This window comes from Marmota marmota, unplaced genomic scaffold (assembly GCF_001458135.2).
Source record: "Marmota marmota marmota unplaced genomic scaffold, marMar, whole genome shotgun sequence".
NCBI lineage: Eukaryota > Metazoa > Chordata > Mammalia > Rodentia > Sciuridae > Marmota > Marmota marmota.
The window spans coordinates 39,783,185-39,806,554 of record NW_025999932.1 but is presented as its reverse complement, the minus strand read 5'-3'; the positions used below and the strand labels follow the sequence as shown (position 1 = coordinate 39,806,554).

The 23,370-nt window shown below is 39.1% G+C and overlaps 1 protein-coding gene and 1 long non-coding RNA gene across 4 annotated transcripts in view; one reads left to right on the top strand and one right to left on the bottom strand.

The window, feature by feature from the left end:
• LOC125616154 overlaps positions 1 to 23,370 on the top strand; it is a 72,644-nt gene that overhangs the window by 37,895 nt on the left and 11,379 nt on the right. The gene's annotated exons all lie outside the window — the stretch shown is intronic.
• The window catches only part of Htr2a (5-hydroxytryptamine receptor 2A), a 56,080-nt gene continuing 34,425 nt past the window's right edge, over positions 1,716 to 23,370 (bottom strand). For both annotated transcript variants that reach the window (XM_015484026.2, XM_048800934.1), the window contains one exon: positions 1,716 to 2,623. In XM_015484026.2, coding sequence (XP_015339512.1) covers positions 1,818 to 2,623 — 806 coding nt within the window. In that variant the 3' untranslated portion in view covers positions 1,716 to 1,817. The remainder of the gene's footprint in view (positions 2,624 to 23,370) is intronic.

Genomic DNA, 23,370 nt, shown 5'->3' with positions numbered 1-23,370 from the left:
TATAAATGCTAGCATTAAAATAGTGAACTATCTTTCAACATATCTGGAAGGACAGCTCTAGTGCATTTCCAAATTATATAACAATATTTTCTACATTAATTTTCAAATCTGTAATTTTTTTCCAAAGACTTAGGGCAAAAGCTACTTAATAGTCAATAGAAATGCTTCATCAGTGTAATCATAAATCCAACATTTATTCCAATAATCATGTGCAGTTTAAGTTAAAGCATTACAGTATGAAGCTGGATTAACTATAATTAATCTTTTTTCTCTCTTTAAATCATTTCTACCAAATATTATATTTGTCTGATTTTTACTAGAGACTCTAGTGTCAGTAATAGTAAGATAATTGTGATTTTAGAGAGACAGGACAAAAATTCTGTTCAATACTTTGGTAGTCATAAATTAAGTCCAGATTGAGGTGTACCTTTCTATATTAATTACAGTGTTTGATCTCAGCTGATATACGCCCCCTTCTTTGTTTGCATGACATTTATTGGTAACCAATCAGAAAAACTAACTGAGAAAACTGCCCTCACAGTTGTAACACACCTGTTCCTGAACCAGATAAAGAGGAAATAAATTGAACTAATTCTCAGAATGAGTTTGATATTTTTTTAACAAGGCCCATTTCAGTTTAGTCATTTGTCTTAAGGGAAGGATTTTGTTTTAATGATTTTTATGTCCCTAGTATCTAGAAAATTGCCCCCACCCATGAGAATACACTCAATAGATGGTTGTAGAACCAAGCTGAGCAGTTTTAATAAATAGTGTAAATTGATTCATCTGAAAGCATCAATTTACCTGATAAGTGCCAACAGGAAAATCACCAGCTTTTCACATATTTGTCCTAAGACCCTACTACTGTTAACAACCAGAAACCTAAGTTTATTACTCAACCTTGACACCATTACATCGATATTCTGTTTGCTGCCCAAAGGTGCGCATGCATGGTGCAGTCATTTCACAGCGAGTTACCAGATACCTGTGCGGTACAGTTTTAAAGAAGCAAATTCTAGAATGTTTTTGGTAATGTGAAATTATCCTTTTGATAGCTTACCTATCAAATACTAATACAGAAGAACAAATACTAAACAAGACCACACTGGAAATTCAGAGTACAGTATAAGAAGTAGAAGAGAAAGCAGCAATTGGTATTCAGTAACACTTAAAATCTTTTCACTTCTGAGAAGAATGAACTTGGAATGCAGCAAATACCAGCAATCTTGTGACTACTTCACAATGGCATCTATGAGAAAGCAGGAATGAAAAAATGTTGTCAAGTATTTCATTTAATTATCTTAGCAGTACAGACTTCACAACACTGTCGTTAGTGTCTTTTTGTTTTCCTTTCAAAATGTATGTCATGGTAAATTTTATATTTTTTCTTTATTGAAGAGGCCATTATAGTCAACAAAACTTCCACTATTTATAGCTATTTTTATTTACAGCAGTAGGTAAACCAACTGAATCCCATTAGTGGCAAGGTTTCCATTCAGTAATAGAAGTTAATCTTGATTTATTTAGGACCTCATTATAATTGTACAATAAAAGCTTATTTAAAGACATCATTTATAAAATTAAAAGGATCATCAAGCTCACAGCTGAAATGCTGTCAGAACATGTTTCAAGTGCACATCTTGCGGCAAGGAACCCTGCTTTTCATTGACAGAATACAACTAAGGGCCCTATAGTTACTATCGGTTCCACTAGAGCGACCTATTTTTTTTTTTTCCAGCCTCCCTTACTTTTTGTTTCTCCAGAGAGGTGAAAACTTGTTTGCTGTGCCCTCCACGGTTGCCATGGCAACCAGCCTATCACACGCAGCTAACCTTTTCGTTCACCGTGTCCACACTGTCTGTGCAAGCATCTTCCGGAGGGGGTCCTTGTCCTAGAGCAACCATGGAGCAGTCATTCTCTGTCGCCTTGGCATCTTTCTTGGGATCCTTCTTTTGTCCCATTTGGAGTTGACTAGACTTGTAAGCCAAGGCCGGAATAGTGTTCACTAAAATCAACTGCAACGGTTTTTTGTTTTCCTTGTACTGACACTGAATGTAGCGCGAAAACGCGGACCTGTAGGTCTTATTGAAGAGCGTGTAGACCAGCGGGTTGACGGCCGAGGAGAGGTAACCGATCCAGACGAACACGTTGAGCAGGGCTCCGATGACATCCTCGTTGCACGACTCCTTGCAGATGACAGCCATGATGTTCGTGATGAAGAAAGGGCACCACATCACCACGAACAGGAAGAAGACGATGCCCAGCACCTTGCACGCTTTCTGCTCGTTGCTGATGGACTGCATCGTCCTCCTGCCCGCGAAGGACCCTGGCTCCCGGTGGATGGATCGCTGGAAGAGCTTTTCCGAAGACAGGGAGCTCTGGGGGAGGAAGCTGAAAGAAGAGAGTTTGGACCGTGTACCCGGCTCGCTCACGCACAAAGTAGCTTCTTTCTGGAGTGACTTGATAGTTAGAAAGTAGGTGATCACCATGATGGTTAAGGGAATGAAAAAGGACACAAAAGAGCCGATCAGGACAAAGTTGTCGTCAGCGAGTAAGCAGCTCCCCTGCTTAAAGACCTTGGAGTCATCCTGCAGCCCAAAGACTGGTATTGGCATGGATATACCTGGAGCAGGACAGAAAATGAAACGGGATCACTAAGGAACCCAGTGCACAAAGGCAAGAACAATGCCACATAAAGTGGCTCTTCAAGGGACTTTATACCAACCTTGTTGGAACCTTAACATACAAATGAGAATTTAGATTTCCTTTGGACTTACCTGTTTTATGAATACATACACATTATACAGTTCCGTGTATGTTGTCATGCCTTGTATAGTCTTTTACTTACAAAGAATATAATAAATCTAGCATTAATTTTTAATGTCATATTTTTCTGATTATAATTTAACTTACTAATTGTAGAAGTACACACATAAGCAAAGAAAACACAAAAATGACCAACAACACCATCATCCTTAGATAATCATGATTCATAATTCGATGCTGCTTATTTTAAAATATATAGACACACATCCATGTGCGCACATTTAACAATGATTAGGATTGTAGGTCACATTCTGTAACTTTTTCCATATAACAATGTCATGAGCATCACTTATATATAAAAATAGTTTTTTAAAATTAAAAACATAGAAAATTGTCCTTCCAGCAAATTTGAAAAATTCGAAAAAGTAACAAAGAATAATAAAACAAATATGCATTCTCACTGGCCAGGGATAACCATAATTTACATTTCTTCTTCCATTCACATATATATGTGTGTGTGTGTGTGTGTGTGTGTGTGTGTATATATATAAAATGTATGTATATATGCACTACTGTATTACAATTTTGGGTCTTATTCCATTGAAAATTAAATCATAAAGTTGCACATATTTTAAGTATCTTTGGAAAATACAACTAATATTGATTTAAACTAATCCTATCTTTGAAGTAAGTCTGACATCATATCATTTAATATGCAGATATTTATTATGTTAGATCTAAAATCTAAGTGCTTTTAGAAAAAAACCTAACATTATCACAATACCATTCTCACCTCTAAATAGAAAGGTAATACTTCCTTAATATCATTAAATTTGCAGTTAGTGTTCAAATTTGCCACTAAAGTCATCATATATTTTGGTGATAGAGCATTCATAAGGGTAGATTACAATAGCAAAGGCAGCACCAGATTTTTATTTATTGACTATTTCAGAGTTAGGTACAGAATGTGACAATACCTAGGAGCATGAGCTTATAGTCATGCTCTGTCACTCAAATGTGGGGGAATCTATAGAGCTCCCCTAGGCCCAGGGCTCAGGTTTGGGGGGGAACAGAAATGAGGAACTCTGATCCTTGCTAATTTCTCTCCATGATGACAGGACCCTCTCCATGAAGGGAGATTTGACTGACCATGTTGTACATCCTGTCCTCTTTCTGAAACTTGGGAGATGCCAGGGAGGTTGTCTCTGCTGAGGTCTGTCTCTGCTTATGGAGCTGGCCTGGGACCGGCCAAGGCAACCATGAGATGGCTTATTCTTTCTCCCATAAAGGAAGATGCAGGGATATGGGAGAGGAGAGGAAACAACGGTTAACCATATAACTTAGTTCAAGGTTGCTTCTTTTGCAAAAGGGCAGACAGTACAGGTCTCCTTCTCATTCCTGCCCATATTGTAAGCTCCCTAAAGCTGTAAAACAGAGAGAGTCCTGCTATCATTCTGACCCCTCTGTAGTCTAAGATGTGATCTCAGGCTAGTCAAGAATGCTGGTTCATTCCAGAGTCAGTGGCCACTACTTGACTCTTGCCACCCACGGGGAAAAAGTCCATTTGAGGACATGTAATAGGACTTCTGCTTATTTAGAAAGGTTCAGCTCCATCCAACCACAGGTGTGACCATCCCAACCTCATATAGCCCCACCCTGGCTGTTCTGGCAGGAGGGAACATTAGCGTGAGCTTGTGCAATGTCTAACACAAATCTTTCTTGGTGCCATTTACCGTTATTGTCACAGACTTCAATGATAATATCTGCCACTTGTCTCCACAAGGCCATTCCATAATTCTTGGAAGGTGGTGATAAATGATCAGAACTGTCCTTAAGAACACTTATTGTGGCTAATGACTCATCCTGTCCTTTACTTTTCTCTGTGTCTGAACTGCTATCAGGAACATTCTGTGGGCCAAGAGTTGTGGCTCTAAGGGGAACATTTTTGGAGACCCACTAGTCTTTCTTAAACCTCTTCATCATAAAAGCTAAAATACGATTTCTATGAAGAGTGTATTTTCTTCCAATGTTTGAACATACATCTGTGAAAGATGTTTCCTGTAACATCCACAGACTTCTTAGTTTGGTTGCCTACTCAGTAGACCAGATGTGTTGGACATCCATTTGAAACAGCCCTGGATTTGAGTCCTGGCTGTGGCTCTGGGTTCCTGGACTGGCATTTCATCTCTGCTCAGTTCCTCATCTATGATATGAAGTTGGTACCAGCATGCTTTCACAGATATGACAAGGATAAGATGTATCAAGTATGCAGAGCACCCAGGGTGGTGCCTCATCCAAAGGGGATGTTCTACCAATGGTACGCAAACATGGGAGTAGTTTTCTCTGCAGAATGATCATATTTATAAAAGTACATGGATATTATTTTTTTCTAATCGATCTTTTAATTAGTTTATATACAATAGACTTTATAGTATAGATCTTCTTAAGCCAAAAAAGGAGTTATGGTGACTAGCTATGTAGTTAATAATGATGTGATTATTAGCTTCTGCCAGGGTGATATTGGGTCTCAATCAATTTTAATTTGGTACAACTAGAACTGTTGATTACTTTTCTAAAATGATGAATCACAGCCATTACTATCAGTCATGATATACATAAACAAAACACCAACTGTCAAAAAAGGTGTATGATTTTTGTTATTAAGTTCTTGGTTGTTCATTTTCTTAATTAATACAAAGGAAGTTACTATTTTGAGAGCCTTTGTTCTATTTGTTTATAATCTGATAATTTATAAATGTCAATTTTCAATTAACCAGAATGTGGGATTATGTAAAATGCCAAATTCTTTAATCATTTGGAGTTTAGAACTGAATCAGTCCTTTGTTTGAGAAAACACACAGACAGACAGACAGACACACACACACACACACACACACATACACACACACCTTTTCAGAATGGCTCAGTTTCTGCATCCAGATTGGGAAAGGGGTAAAGGAACCATTTTCACTGATGGAGAGATTCCCTCTCTTAGATGCCCAACATAAAGAACCACTCTGAAAGGCTGTGGTGAGAGGTTGGGGTTGTTCTATGTCTGAAAGGGATACCTTGCTGTAGAGGGGAAAATCAAACCCATGGGTCTTTAAATGGCCCATTCCTCCTCCCACCTAACAAAAATATCCGGAACACTCTCATATATCATTGTTTTTCAAGTCCTCATTCACAGTAAGTAAATGTCAAGGTTTGATAAAAACAGTAGCCAGAAACTTAAAACAATCCTCTATAAAGAGGGGAAGAAATTTTATGTCAAAGAACTTAGATGGGCTTGTTGGGTCTAATCAGCAGATCAAAAACACAGTCCTACCAAGAGAGATGAAGACACTGGCTGATATCCAGGATTATGGTCACAGTCATCTCTAGGGCATTAATTTTCTGGCTGCTTTGTTTGATAATAACTGTGTTTGGAGACCTGACATGTCCTCTCACTTGAAATTTCTGCATATGAAGCATTTTCTTTTATGAACAGACAGACAGTAGCTTGAACTATGTGACTCTGCATTTTGCCGGATGCATTTTTTTCCTGAGGAGTGGAAACAGCAATCAAAATTCACTATTAGTACTGGATTTTCCATGCACATTTTTATTTTTTTCCATTAAAACTCAGACAATGAAATGAATGGGAAACAACTGACACTTCAGAGAGCAAAGGCTTTGATGGGTGCCTTTTTTTTGTTGTTGTTGTTTTTAACCAAAGCCCTGCTGACTCTTTGCACCGCTAACTAACATCTTAGCACAGGCTGGATAAAAGGATCTGAACTGAACACTGGCTGTGAAAGATGGGCTTTATTCTTAAAAAAAAAAAGGGGGGGGGCTTTTTAGTTATAGATGGACATAATACTTTTATTTATTTATTTATTTTTATGTGGTACTGAGGATCGAACCCAGTGTCTCACACATGCTAGGCAAGTGCTCTACCACTGAGCCACAACCCCTTGGGCTTTATGCTTAATCCTGGGCTTTTACGCTTTAATATCATAGGAAAGATGGTACTTATGTGACAAGGTTCTTTCCTTAGGGAACAAACAGGGTGCTTTAGCTGGTAGCAAGTTCCCACAGAGAACAGGACAAGGAGAACCCTATGGGCCTTGGGTGGAGTAGGTAATGGAGGGAAAAGAAAAAAAAAAGCTCAAATTTTGGTCCAGAGGTTTTAATTCCCTTGAAACTGATACCTTTTCTTTGCATTTTAACACATGCTGAAATTTTAAAAGATATCCAAAGGGATTTACTAGCAGTTTGACAGACAGCATCACAAGTGAACACTGCAGGATAATCCTCATACTGACAGGAAAGAGGAAATGAATAGATAGGGTAACCAGGACTGGGACTCACTGTCTTTCCAAAGGTGTAATAATGCTCTTGCTAAATTCCTTCAAATCTATGGTCCTTTGACAAGAGAGATGCACATGAAACCAAGGGCTAGATAGGCATGTCAGTTACCCAAGAAATTGTATGTTTCCTCTTTGATTAATTCCGAATAGCTCTAATATTAAACCACAACATTTCAAGGTACTTTCATGTATATTCACTAACTCCACATTTTAAAAAATAAAATTGCAAAAACATTACCTACACTTCAGTGATTCTCTGAACCTTAATTCTTTTTTTCTTCGTTCTTTAATCTCAAAGTGAAAATTTCCTCCAGGGAAGAATTATTCTTTGAGGCCAGGCAGATAGTTTAAAAATGAAATCCTTCCAATCGACACTTAGATTCTTTCATAAAACAGCCGTTATTCCCAAATTGTTTGCATTTTGAAATCACCTTGGAAGATTTTAAAAACTCTATTGCCTGGGCCTCATTCGGAGAGGTTCTGATGTTAATATTTTAAAGAATATAAATGCCAAGGCCCTCTTTAGACATTAAAGCAAAAGCCACTCAGTGATCCCTGAAGTCTAAGCTACCATGCATGCAGAAGCTGGTGGCCTAACTGCCCCCATCATAGTCCCTATAATAGGTTGCTGGTAAGGTGGCCTCTGGCTCTTCTGATTCTTATTCCTTTCCTGTTCTATGTTCTTTAATGGAAAGGTAAAGAGAATAAATTCCAATTTGCAGGTGTGGTTTGCCAGCTGTCACTAAAGCACTTAGAAGCCCATGGGCATCTCTTTTGTCCCAGGGCAGATTTACTTCCATTCACCATTACTCTGCTGACAAGATGTTATAAAAACCAAACAGAATTTGAATCATATGATGTAACTGGAACAAATTATCACTGTAGCCTTGCTTTGCTGGTGGAATTACAAGTAATAAAGTAACTTCGGTGGATATGCTAATTAGCTTGATTGGATCATCCCACATTATATACATATATCAAAACAACCTCACATCAACCCTACAAATTTATACAGTTATGATTTGCCAATCAAAATAATATAACAAAAATAAAATTCTTCGTCAACTTATCATTCATTGCATCTTTTAAAAAATAAGTATGTATTATACTATCTACCAGCAACCAGCATTCATTCCTTGACTGCATGTTTAGTAATGTGCTCATGATAAAAACTTTACTTAGAAAAAAAAAATTATCCCTACCCCACATTATTGAAACTTTCCTTGAAAATACTAAAATTGTTTCTCCCGTTTGAATTAAAAGGCAGATTTTGGAGTGTTTCTTTCTGAAAGTGTGGAAAATGAGTTTTGCATTTGATGTATCTCAATGTAGAGATTCTGGTTCACAAAAGCATGTGGAGAAACAGTCAATTATCTGGAAAGTTAGGGTGTAGCAGGACTCTCCATAATCCAGATTCTCAGGCAGTCCATTCTTCTAGATGCTTCTCTTGCACACGGCATCCTAAAGCACCACATTTACCATATTACAGTACAGAGAATCTATGGTGTCCCCAGTGCTCAAGCAATTACTAACTCTTCAGCTCACCCTGGGAGGTCTTTGTAGTTTGGTCTTAATTTTCTCAATTTTTGATATGATCACATGGTGTTCTCTCTCTGTCTTACACTATGCAGAAGAATATGATGCATGGCTTAATTTCTTTTCTTTTTTTTAAAGAGAGAGAGAGAGAGAGAGAGAGAGAGAGAGAGAGAGGCATGGCTTAATTTCTGAGTTCATAGTATAGTGTGATTTGAGGAACTCCCAAGACCTGTCTCTTCTCCTGTGTGTCTTCTCCCATTGGTGTGCTTGGTACACTGCAATGTCCCACTACTAGAGTGAACAGTCCCATTTTGTGTACCTACAATACCTTGAGGGTTGACAATTAACTGGAGTTCTGTAGCAGTGGCACAGAAATGCATAGCAGAGAAGAGTTCTGAGGTTGTTGGGCCTTGGAAAGAAAGCTGTCATAGGAAAGAGGACAGAGAGAGCAGCTTTTGGTGTAGGGGGAGGTGGGTGCTGTGACATGCTACGTTGTTCCTAAAAGCATGGAGCATCATAGGGAAAGGGGCACTGTAAATGGTAACCAGGTGTTACAGAGACTTCTCAATTTCTTCTCTCAAATGCCTTACAAACTAGTAGGGGTTCCAGAATTTCTATGTAGTAGGGGCTTGGGGGTGGCAGTTGGTTGGGCATTGGGGAGCAGGACAAACTGTCTTGTGACTACATTTGCATAGAAAGCACATTTTCCCCTTTACTTTGGGTGTATGATTGTTTTGGGGGCTGTAAATAGAAATTATATTTTCAAACTGTATCTCACATTTCTTTCAAAACATACCTCAAGGTACATCCCCTGTGTGAAGACTTCCCCAAATAATTTCTTTCTATAATAAGAACTCATTTTCTGACTCTATATTCCTTTGTCACCTCCTTAATCATTTATGCTGTATTGGTTTATACTTCCAATATCTTAGCATTTTTTCTCTAGAAATGTCACTAGACTCATGAGACCATAATCTTATCAGTGGCAGGGATATCTTTTCTTTTACTTATTACAAGCTACCTCAGTATCTAATGGGGTTCTACTCATACCAGGGACTTAGTAAATATTTGTGGGACTGAGGAGTAAACAAAGGAGAGGAAAGAGAGGGTTGGACATCATCATACATTTTATAGACACAGCTTGAAATTACCAAATAAACTTTATAAAGCTTCCCTTCATTTTTTTTTTTTTTTTTTNATTTATATGATGCAGAATCTGCATACTCTTCTTTTTTTTTTTTTTTTTCAGAGTAGAAATTAGAAGTTTATTAAAGGACAGCAGAAAAGACTTCTCCCGGTGGAAGAAGGGGACCCAAGAGGTGGAATCCGTGGAAGGGCTGTTGTCTCCCCTTTTTATAGTTCTTTCAGTAATGGAATGTAGGTGGGAAGGCCCGAGGGGTGGGAAACAGGTGGGCCAAAGAAGTAGTCTGAGCAGGAAGGACTTCATTAACACTTCTTTGGGATGGACTTTGGCCTAGGGCCTTTTCAGGACTTCATTAACATTCCATGAGTTGTCCTGCTTTTCCTGGAATCATTCTCAGCATGGCCTCCATTTTAGATTTCATTCGGTATTAGACCCGATTTATCTAACTATACTGACTACCTAACTTTAAATCTGGCTTCATTATCAGTAGATATAATTAGTGAACAGCCACTGGGTGTCCTTGAGCTTGAGTTGTTAGGTTTGGAGTTTTCTTTGTTCAGAATCTGCATACTCTTCTGAGAGAGTTACCCATAGGATTAGCCAGCGTGGGAGCTGATTAGTCGACAGTTAAAATCGCAAAGGAGAAGATGGCTTAAAACAGTGCAGAGCAGGAAACCTGAGTTTATTCCTGTAGATTCTGATTTACAACCTGGAGCCAGGTGTGTTATGCTCCTCCCAGCTCTTTTTCAGGTAAATTAAACAAGTATTAGAAAACTAGATCATCATATCGTGGTAAAAGCACAAAATTTATAATCATAAGATCTAAGTTTGTCTCTTCCTATTAATGATTAGTCAGGTGACCCCAGGCTGCTTGATTTTTAAAGTCCCTACATATAAGGTGGAGATAATAAAAAGATAATAAAAAGGGAAGCCCCTGAATTTACATGCAGATCTTTGGTGAGAGAAGAGTGACATAATGGGCTTGAATTAGTTTGTGAACTCCTAAGATTTATTTAGATGACAGATTGTAATTTACTTACAGCTATGTAGGATTCTGTAGGTAATCCAAAAGAACTTTGAGGAGCTTTGGAAAGCCTGAGATTTTATAGAGAATATGAAATATACACATGTGATTTATTAAGGCAGCAGTGCATGGAGGACTCATACCACGAAGCAAAAGAGATGACATGGATAAATGCTCCCATGTTATATTAGTATATCCCTGGGAAAGTCATGTAGGAGACTGAGCTGAGCTGGCCTTGTGGGTGAATAGAATCTGGATGGGAGTCAGGACCAAGGCAAGGAGCCAGCAGAGATCTGTGTATTCTGGCTGTGGTGCACCTGGCATCCCTGGGGCTGAGGTAGTCAGCTCTTTGCTATGCAGTATATGTTGCTTGCTGCTTATCAGAGGCATGGAGCAGGTCCTCTATCTGTGACAGCAATCAGTTTTGGTCACTTGTCCATTAATCAAAAACTTTAAGAGCCTCCTTTGTGCAAGGTGCTTAAGGATATTGAGAAGAAGAAGGTTCTTGAATCTACAACCAGTTGCTTTATAATCCAAGACCTTTCACTGCTACTGATTAATTCTTTGATCCAAAAAGAGACTAAGGAGAGAAAGGGTACAGAGAAGAAAGCAGGAAAACTAGGTTTAACACTGGCATCAAATTCATAAAAAAAAAGGATGCATTCAAGTAAATCTGCCTTTACCCTGGATTTTGTTGGCACGTGTACTATAATGTAGGACAGCAGTTCTGAAACATTTGGTCTCAGGACTCCTTTAAAAATTATTGAGGATTTCAAAGAGTTTTCATTTCTGTGGGTTTTATCAGTATCTATTGAATTAGAAATTTAAACAGAACATTTAAAAATAGTTGTTTATCAGTTCATCTAAAATAATAGTGATAAGCCCATTCCATGGTAGCATATTTTTATAAAAATGTTTTAATGTATTTTCTAAAATTAATACAAAGTGGCGCTGTTTTGTAGTTGAAAATCTCTTTAATGTCTGGCTTCATACAAAAAAAAAAAAGACAGCAGATCTGTATAGCTGCTGCTGCTTCAGTTAATTGTGTTATCATACACCAACGTATCTGAAAATCTTCACTTCACTCTAGTAAAAGAATGAGGGAGAAAGGCAAATAACTTCTTATTATTTTGAAAATAGTCTTGACCACCTGGATCAGGGATCTCAGGCACCTGCAGAACACACTTTGAAATGTCACTGATAAGGAGAGAAAAGCCATGGCTGGGGTGTAGCTCAGAGGTAGAGTGCTTGATGAGCATGCATTAGACCCTGGGTTCCATTCCCAGCACCAAAAATAATAAATAAAATAAAAAGTCAGAAAAGACAAATTTGAATCCCTTTTGACTTTATGCAAGCCACTTAATCTCTCTCAGTTTTTCCCTGCAAAATGGAGATTATTTAAAGTTTTTCCTTCAATGATTACTAAGAGGAATATAAATGACAGTTGCCGTAAATGTAGTATTACCTAATAGCTGACAAAGAGAAGACTGTTTCAGCCTTCCTTAATGCCAAATAAAAGTTCTTCTTTCTGTCTAAAAATGCCATTTGGAGAGAAAATCTCCAACCTCTCTGACTCTTAAGAAAAATAAAACCCCAGCTTGCTGTCATCCTTAGAGCTTAGTTTAAAAATGGCTACCTGGCTTGCCTTCTTTGCACATAGACCTGTATTAATATGAAACCAGTTCATCACCCTGGATAAGGACCTTGCAGAACAAGAGCATCTCCCCAGATGACTAACAATGGACATGGTGACATTGGAATTACCTCTCTGTATATGGTATCAATAGTCAATTGCTAAGAGCACTGGGTCATGAGGGTGTAGTGTCACATTGCTTTAGAAGTACACATTAGGATCAGAAAAGAAGCACAAAAGAGATTTCTCCTGGGTACTTTCTCTGTGCACACCAGCATGGTGTTATGAAAGCTGGGCTTCTTTCATGGGCATTAGGGTTCATGGGAATTTGTGTGAGTGATTCTCTATAAGGTTCCATGAAAGATTCTCCAAGATGGGTCTGCTATTGCTTGCTTTATCAGTCTCTTTGGTTTTTTTGTGCTACTGAGGGTGGAACCCAGGTTCTTACGCATGCTGGACAAACACTCTGCTGCGGAGCTATACCCTCAGCTTTTCTTATTTATTAATTTTATTTTGAGACAGTGTCTCACTATGTTGACCAGGCTGGCCTTGAATTTGTGATCCTCCTGTCTCAGCCTTCCAATTAGCTAGTATTATAGCAGGCACCATGATGCCCACAAGGTACTTTTGTTTTAAGTAACAGAAACTGATGCTGTTTGATTTGGCAGAAAATGAGCGTGGTATTGAGTACTCCAAGAATTCTGGAGAGGACTGGGCTATATGGACTAACATTCTGGGAGTATGACTGCATGACAGATACAGTGACAGGTGAGGATATTTTGCTCTGTTCCTTGCCCACTGAGCACTAGGGATAACCACAAAAGAAGTGCCTGCTGCCATGCCATGCCACCAGAGTCACCTTTGTGCTGGGGCTCAGTGATGAAATCCCTGTAAATCCGCTGCCTCTGCCATACTGGCACACCATGGGGCAGCTTGCTCATCCTGTTTCTCATTTCTCTTTTTTTCCAATTGCTATACTACCAGAGTGCTGCTGTTGGCTGGGACCTGGCTAGAAACCAATGTCCTACCTATAAGGAGGGTGGGAATTTGGGTTCTGACTCTTGAGAGTTTCCCCAAATATTGAAAGGTTAGTTAAAAGAGCCATAGCTCTTCAAGTGCGGTGGCTAGCGTCCACTTTATTTGGCCTGATTTGTAGCTGCTCTAATTGGATGGGGCAGAAGGTGCTTCTTCCAAAGATGGTGCCCACTAGAATTTCTGGTCTTTGCTATTCCCTCCTATTGGGATCTCCCTATATTTTTTTCTACGAATTCTTTGGTCAACAGATGTTCAAGTATTTAATACTTCAAAATGAGTCAATCTGGAAATACAAACTACCTACCAAGAACTATGAAATCAAATATTTATGGGATCAGCAATGTACCTGAGGTAGGGTGTAAGGTGGTTGGAAGATTGGTGCATGGTAAGCTGGATAATGTCTGAGTACAATCAGGTTCAATAAAAAAAATCACAACACATTGTGTGAACAAAACAAAATGTATCTGAGGGATAGATTCATTTTTCATTGTGTAATTAGCTGGCAGATTTTAGAGATATAAAGAGACTCTTTTGGATTCTCTTTATTTCACATCTCTATGGGCCTCTCACCTTGGCCTTGTTCTTGGGGTCATGTCTTTATCCTGATGAATGGACACTATTTAAACCATAAGGCTCAAGTAGCTTTTTGGTTTGGTTCCTAAGTCCTGAGGTCTTTTCTTGCAGGGTCCTTCTGGGCTTGGTGTCAGATGTGTACCCCTTGAACTCAGAAAAATAAACAAACAAATCTCCCCCCCCCCCACAAAAAAAGGAACAAAAATAACTGTTGTCACAGAAAGCTAAATTCTTAATCAGACAGTGTCCCTGGACACTACTTAGGGACATAGAACATCCCTAACTAACAATTCCTTTTTCTAACCTGAGCTAAACTTATCTTACTCTTGTCCTATCTATTCTCTCTTTGAGCTTCTAGGATTCTAGAAGCTTCTTTACAGTTCCTCCATCCATCACTCAAGGTTGGCTCAAAACTTCCAGCTTCCAGCTGAGGGAAACCTGGATAAAGAGCTTTAGTTTTTTTTTTTTTTTTTTTGGTGGGGATTGAACCCAGGGCTTTGTGCATTCGAGGCAAGCACTCTACCAACTGAGCTATATCCCTAGCCCAAGCTTTAGGTTTTTATTTCTCTCAAATTGTATTTGCAGCAAGCAGTACTAAAGCCCCTACTGAATGAAATTTCATTTACTCTGTCTTCTACAAACTTCTATATACTTCAAAAACATCAGTTCAGGGATTTGGAGGCAGAAAAAAAATTTTTTTTGCAGCATTGGAGAAATATTTTTTGTGGTTTGATTTCTGCTTGTAAATTCTCTGTCTTCCCCGGTATAAGTAGGCCCTTAAGTTTTCAGAAAGATGCATTGACATCAGGCTAAAAAACTGCTTTGATGGAGAAATTTATCTGGTTGCCATCAAAAGGATAATTTATCGATATTTTTGATGAGCTACAATAGAAAGAGCTCAGTGTTCTCTGAGTGAAGCCGTTTTCTTTGACAGTTAACGAAACCAGATAGAGATATTTAAATCCTTGTTCGAGTTTCTGCTGATAGGTAAAAAGTGGGAAAAACCCATCTTTATTATGACTGTCTGCAAGGTGTCAGACACTTTGCAGGTCTCTACACATTTTGGCAAATTTCATTGCTAAAGGAACTGATGAGGCAGGAATTATTATTCTCATTTTTCAAGATGAAATAAAAGGAGGTTTCAAGATATTCTATTACTTGTTCTAGGTCTTGTAGTTCATAATTGAATGAGTTAGGATTGAAACCTAGGTCTGATATTTTTTCTTTGGTACCTCACGTTTTTAGGACCTTCACATCATAAACTGTAGTTCAGTGTTTTTTTTTTTTTTTTTTTTAATAACCCTATTGCCTTTCCATGCCTATTATAAGGCGTTTTCATAGATCTTTTGAAACATGAGATTGATTACTTAGTTTTCTGTTTGTTTTCATTTGAAATCTAATACTTTTAGATTTTTAGGGCTTAAGAATGTTTATTTATAAAGAGTTTTGAGACACCTCTGGAAATTATGTGAGCTCTCATATACTTAAACATGGTCCATAGGGATAGAAATGGGAGACAGGAAGAGAAAACAAATAAAATCCCCCAAGTGCAGCACGTTGTCATATTAAGTAATGTGCAGCTTACATATCTAGTTACCTACTTAGCCTCTCTTGTCAGTCTCTAATGGGCATCTCTCTCTCCAACTTCCTTATCCCAGTAGATGGTACATCTAGACACAGCTCAAAAACTTAGGAGTTATCTTTTCTATTATCCTCTCTGAGCAAAAACTCCCCAACACCCTAATAAGTCTCCCTAAGAATATATTTTATGTTCAAATCTTTCTCTATTTTCACTGCCGTCTTTTTAATCTAAGCCCTTAAAATGCGTGTCTGACCATGCCCACTGCTCCTACAGCTTCTACTCTTGCCCATGTACCCCTGGCTTAAAACCATCAGGGACCACCACTATACATAGAATAAGGTCCAAGCTTCTCACCCTGGTTACAGTTCTCAGTGACTGGGCCTGACCTCTCTTTCCTTCCTGACTCCTTCCCTCCCTCCCTCCCTCCCTCCCTTACCATGCGACTTTCCTGTTCTTCAACCCTGTAAGCGATCACCTCTCTGGGCACATGGGCCTTGCTATTCGCACTGCCACAAATCTTCTCTCCATGGATCTTCTCATGGCTGCCTCTTTTTTATTATCCAACATCCCCGGGAGTGCCTCTCCTCTGGATCTCTTCCTGACACTCAACCTATGTTGAGCCATTTGCCTCTCTGTGACATGATTTTGCTGATCTGTTTATTGCTTGTTAGCTCTTCATCTCCCTGAATGTGAACTGCATCAAAGGAGGGATCTTTTCTAAGATCGTGTCCTTCCGGCACCCACTGTTTAAAGATTAAACAAGTAACAATAAATGTTGGTGAGGATGCAGGGGAAAAAGTACACTCATACATTGTGGGTGGTACTGCAAATTGGTGCAATCACTGTGGAAAGCAGTATGGAGATTCCTTAGAAAACCTGGAATGGAACTACCATTTTACCCCAGTTATCCCACTCCTCAGCTTATGCCCAAAGGACTTAAAATCAGCATACTGCAGTGACACAGCCACATCAATGTTCATAGCAGCTCAATTCACAATAGCCAAGTTATAGAACCAATCTAGGTGCCCTTGAACAGATGAATGGATAAAAAAAAATGTGGTATATATACACTATGGAATATTACTCAGCCTTAAAAAAAAGAATGAAATTATGGCATTTGCCGGTAAATGTATGGAACTAAAAGAACATCATGCTAAGTGAAATAAGACAATCCCCCCAAACCAAAGGCAAATGTTTTCTCTGATATTCAGATGTTAGTTCACAATAAGGAAGAGGGAGGTTTGAGAAGAATAGAGGTATTTTGGATTAGGCAGAGGAGAGTAAAGAGAGGGGAGGGGTAGGAAGGATAGAAGAATGAATTGGACATTAATACCCTATGTGCATATATGATATGACCCATGTGATCCTACATCATGTACAATCAGTTATACTCCATTTATGTATGAGGTGGCAGAATACATTCAACTGTCATGTATCACTAATTAGAACAAATTAAAAAAAGATAGTGAAATACATAAACAAGCAAATAAAGAGGACTTTGGGAACACATGCAACATAAAAAGAAGGAAAGAAAACAATTAAGACTGAACAGTAGACTTAGTTATAGGGACAAGGGCAAGAGATTGCCCAAATATAGGTCATTTGGGGGATCAACAAATTCTGACAAATATGGCCTTTATAGAAAACGAAGGTAAAGATATTTAATTTGAGAGCTCTCCACCAACACTATTCTTGCTCTAAAATCCTAGTTAATAACAATTTAAAAAAATTTTTACAACTTAGCACTACCCCAGGGAGGTATACGTAGTGGTGGTAGTAATAATACTCATAAAAATTATATTAGCAGCAAATACTTATATGAAGTTTACTGTGTTCCAGAAACTGTCCTAAGTGCTTTGCACAAACTAGCCCAGTTACTCCTCACAGCAATTCTATGAAATAGCATTATGATTATTTCCATTAGCTGATGAGAAAACAGAGGCACAGAGAGGTCACAAGGTAAGAAGTAGAACTAGAATTTTGAGCCATGTCAGCCTGGCTCTGTAGTCTGTGCTCTTCTCTGATCTGCAGTCTCAGCAGTTTAGCCATCAGGGCTCAGGGGTCAAATTCACTCATTTCAGAAGAGATGCTGCTTAATAAGTCACAGTGCTTTGGTCTACTTCTTGGATCTTGAATCAACCGGCTTTGGAGCTCAGAATTCCTGCTGACCCTATGCAATACCTTTATGAGAAGCGGCCTCCTTTGTCTGTGGTTGTGCCACAAAATTTCACAATTACAGCCATGTAGATATTATCCATGTGAAGGCTAGTTATGGTTTCCCACAGGAGAGATACAAAAGTGAATAAGATATGGAACCTAGCTCTCAGGAGCTTGATCTTAAGGAGCAATTATTTTTTACTGTAAGTTTTTAAGGCACAACTCCCAAATTAACTTTTTTTTTTTTTAGATTACCATTTCCTCCACTATTTTTTTTTTACAATACTTGTTTTCTTTCATGAGTCCAGCTAATTGGAACACCATATCTATGTTGATACTGAATATTTTTGTTCAACTTGACCTTCAGAGGATGTCAGGGGTGGAATGGGGGTGGGGTAGGCAACCTTTTAAAATGAATGCAAATGTTTTAGTTCATGTGACTATTACACATCTTCCAGGAGAGGCATCATTCTCCCAATTCTTTGTAACACAGGGAGGATTCTGGTCCATTGGACCTGATGTACAAAGGCTATGTCTAGTGTATGTGTCTGTGTTTCCTAGTAAAATCATAGCTTTATAGCTTTATAGTTCCACTTCTTCTGGAGAGTACTTTTTCTGAAAAGAGGAAAGCAATTTATAATTAAAAAAAAAATTGCAATATGAAGAACCAAAAGTTACAGTCAAAGTGTAATGAGCCAGAGATAGTTTATAAGGAAATGCAGGGAAAAAAGGATGAGCTCCTTGATGAATTGTGTATTCTGGTTAAAACACACATGTGCACTGAAGCACACACCACAGAACACATTCACTTTAACATCCTAGGGAGAAGTCAATTGGCTGGGTTACATACACATGTGTTAACATTAAAGTGCTGATTGGAATAGGTCAGGCAGAAAAACACTTGAACATGGAAAATGGGAATAGAGGTTTCTGAAAAATCACTTCAGATCTCCATTTTGCTGTACAAGGATAAGACGGGTTTAGAGTGACTGGAGAGCAATGCTGTTATATTCTGGGCCCGTTGGGACCATTGTGGATGCAGCTAAATGAGGGGCAAACTTCTTGATAATATATGCACCATTTTTTTAGACCCTGTAATAGTAAAAAGGGAGCTGTTTACTCAACGCTGACCTGCTGAATATTCAAACCTGACGTATTATATAGTAGGTAGAACAATGTACACTAAAGATGTCCAGGTAGAACTCCTGGATCCTGTGAATATGCTGTTCTACACAGTAATGGGGACTTAAGTTGCAGAAGGGAATTAAAGATCCAAATCAGCTGAACCTAAAATAGGCCCAGAACCCTGGATTACCAGGTGTACCCAATGCAATCACGTTTCTTTAAAAGAGGAAAAGAGGCGCAGGAACATTTCTTCAGAGCGATTCAGTAAGAGAACAACTCAAGCTGCCCTTGGCAGATGAAGGACAGGCACCAGGAACCAAGGAGTGAGTACATGTGGCCTTCTGAAGGTGGAGGGGCCATCTGACATATCTTCCCTAGAGCCTCCAAGGAAGAGCACAGCCCTGGTAACACCTTGGTGGTGGCCCAGTGAGACCTGGTTTGGACTTTTGGATTCAGAACTGTGAGTAGTAAATTTGTGTTGTTTTTAGCCAAGTATTAAGTTTGTGGTCACCGTTTTGGTACCAGGAAATTAGTGCTCCTTGGCAGACCCACTGGGGCTCTGATACTTGACACTGCTGTGGGGGTGCAGCTCCTGAGATGGTTAGGGCCAGGGGGGCTCTCCAGGCTGGGCCGTTGCATTCTTTCATGTGAGAATTCCCTTAATTTCATGGCCTCATGTTAGTACACGTGCTGTTGCAGAAATATTCCTAACAAAAACTCTTTAACCAAGGGACAAACTTGATGAGTTTCGATGCCATTCAGATGGATGTAGTACCTTTTAAACCTTTCCATAAGCAAGATAATTGTCCTATAATAGAAAAAGCGTTGCATGCCATATATTTCTTTGTGCTGTTAAAATGCTAGTCACCGTTGTGGCTAAGTGGGGGTGAAATAAGCAGGAGACGTGGAGATGGAAGCTCTGGTTTCTTTCCTTGGCTCTTCCCCATGCAGACTAGGAATGTGATGCACTTCCATGCTCCATATATGTTCTAGAACAACTTTGTCACATTTCTCAAAAAATCCTTTTAACATTTGGATTAAACTGTTGAAACTGCCAATGAATTTTTGGGAAAACTAAAGGTTTTGTAATTCACAATGTTAAAGTATCTCATTTTGAACATTAAAAAATACACAGGTCTTATCTCTTCAATGGTTTTTTTTTCTTATAAAGGTATTGATGATTCTTATGTTACCTTGTATCCAATGTTGCAGTCTGTGCCTATCTGAGTTTTTGCTCCTCTGAATAGTGTATTACTTCTGAATTGTTGAGTCAAAGTTGGCCTGCTTGTCTTTTTTCAGAGATTGGGACTCTCATATGCTTAGTGAATGTTTTCCTGTGACTTTGTTCCCCAAGGAGTATAAACTGCCATGGGTGATACTGCACCCCAGGACAAGGGGCTATAGCTCTGGCCTAGACTGTGACCACTCTTGGTTAAGGAGAAGGATGGGCCCTACTGCAGGGATCTCTAGCATTAAAGTGTGGGCTTCACATTCTCCCATTTGCCTATATCTTGCCTGGATGCCTCTGTGGACATCTCCTTAGGTCACTCTAGTTCACAGTCCCCTTGAATTAGCCATATGCAGCAGGAGAAGAAAAGGCTCAGGACAACTGGTGGCTCTCCTCCCTCTCTGTGCTCCCATTGGTTCTGGGCAGCACATTGGAACCATCTGGGATCTTTAAAAATACACTTGAGCTGCTTCTCATTCTCTAAATGGCCCATATTTTCTCTTCCAAGGTGTCCTTGTTTTTCTAAATAAATCTATTGGTACCATTTAAAAGAAAATACTGGCACCTGTGTTGATGCCTTAAGGATTCTGATTTTATGAGGGCTAGGCTGAGGGTCTTGGGATGTTTTCAAGCTCCCCAGGTGATTTTGATATGCTCCCGAGATTGAGATCTAGATTTCTAGTCACTTCCTAAAGGCATTCACTGGCTGGAGAAGACGCTGGGCCAACACTACGGTAGCCTCTCTGCTTTTGCTAGGGTCATCAGGCAGGCAGGCAGGCCCTGCCCAGGGCAGTGTGGACACTATTCTGTGGCTCTTAGCCCTCGTCCTCTTTGGATTGTACATATCTCCCACTGGTGAACCTAATGATCTTATGGTTGCTGAGAGCTCCTTCATAGTTTCTATGCCAACTCTCATTTCTTTTTTACTTCTGGTTTTTACTATGGAGGCAGTTTATAGTCCCAGTGTGCATGCCTTCAGAATAAGACCTAAGAGCTCCCTTTATCTTACAATACTGAAAGACTAAAGGGAAAACCAGCCTGACTAGGCCGGGGGGTGGAGGTGGGGATTCCTGGTCATCAGGACCATGTATGTTCTGCTTTGAACCATTACCAAATAGGAAACGAGAGGATAGGGAACTTAGAGTGCAAAGTCTGAGATGTGATTTATTTATTTATTTTTAGCTAACAAGTTTTATTCCCCACAGAGTAGGAGGATTAGAAGAAGTAAAGTGGAAAAGTACCCAGGAGAGATAGGATTTTAGGAGATGCTCACAGATGTTAGCTAAATTTGAACCCTTTTGGGTTGAACAGGACAGAAACGTTAACTGGTGTTGACAGGAGAACTGATGATGGAAGAATTAAAAACATCCAATAGGCAACATTGCAAATACCAGTCTTGGGTGTTCCTCAGTGTCCCTGAACCACCTGCAGGTGCTTGTTCCCCAGTTAGGATTGTTCATTAAGCTTTGTTAGCACGTAGACTTCTGTTATGTGGCAAGGGAGGCATATTATAGGACTTGTCCAACTTAGTTGATGTTATGCTGGACCACCTAAAAGTTGAAGCTTCTGGAACTTGTTGTCATAGATAGGACTTTGGATCCTTTCTTGGAATAAAACATCATCATCCCAGGTCTGTCCCTGTCTGACTTCAACTTTTTCTAGGCTAAAATTTGCCCTGGGGTTTCTGGATAGTTCTGTATGTGTAAGTCATATGTAATGTGACACATTAATGTATAAGGCATGATGTGGGTAGGCATGCCAAAAGTAGAAGTGCTCGATGGAATGAAACAGCCTTGATCATTGGAGAAAATGGACATTCCTCTGGCTACCATGGTCTTGTATTTACACCTTGTTCCTAACTGTTATGTTCCTTACCAAACAAAATGAGGAAATCAGAGTTGGCCTGGGCTTAGGACAAACTAAAGAGTAAAGAAAAATAAAAGAATAAAGCAATCTTTTGCTTTGTCTCTGGTTATACACCTACCATGGGAAGATCCAGTGTTCTAGACTCTGGGCTGAGAACAAGATTCAGGCATTACTGAATACTATCTGCCAATACTATCTCATCCCCTTTTGGAGAATACCTAGCTTAAATAATCTTTCTCTATAAAAACTCATTAAAGAGCAAAACATTAATTGCTCAGATTTATAATCAAATTGATACACAATTTAAAAAGAACTTGAAGTAAATCCAAATACTTAGGTACAGTGTTCTATCTTTCCAATGAAACTTAATAAGTCTAATTACTTAACCTTTGTTTTTCCTAACAAAGGCAAGTAGGGGAAAATGAAGAAAATGTTCATTCCATACATTAAAAGCTAATGAAATTCAAGAGGCAGAAAACATGGCAGGATTTTGAATAGGGGGAAAATGCTTTTGAAATGGATGTGAGGTTTGATGTCCATATACTTTATGGAATATGGTTCATTTGAGTGGATATGAGTCTTGGCTATACCTTCAAGTTTGTGAAAGTGAAGATCAGCAAGTCCTTCTCCAGGTTTCTTCAACTCAGTAACAATATTAGACCAAAAGGCCATTAGTATAATCAGGGATGGTGATTCTTATATACCTTCATGCTGGTATCAGAGTCTTATTAAAAGACTTGTAACTTAGGTTACATTATCTGATTCCATAACAAATACAACTAGCATATAATTTATTGAATATCTTCTGTTAGGCATGATGCTAAGCACTGAGGATACAACTTTGACCTAAACACCTACAAGCCCTGTCTTGTGGAGCTCACAGTTGGGTAGGGGAATTTATGATTCAGTGTGGTAAGTCCTAGGACGAGGACAGTACAAGGTGCTATGAGGAGTGCTAGGATCTCAGCCTGACCATGTGGCTCTAACATTACCACAGACTGGGTAGCTTATACACAGTGGAAATTTATTCAGGTTCTGAGGGTTGGAAAGATCCAAGATGGAGGCACCAGTAGATTTGGTATGTGATAAGAGCCAGTTTCCTGATACCATAGATGGTGCATTTTTACTGCATCTTTACATGGTAGAAAGTTCAAGGCAGCCCTCTGGGGCCTTTTACAAGGCTACTAGATCATGAGTGCTCTGCCTTCATGATCTGATCACTTCTCAGAAGCACTACCTCTTAATATATCACATGGATGATTAAGTTGCAGCACACAAATTTGGAGAGACATTCAGACCGCATCGGCCGGGGAGGGGCACTTAACTTGGATTTAGGAACTGATCTAGAAAGC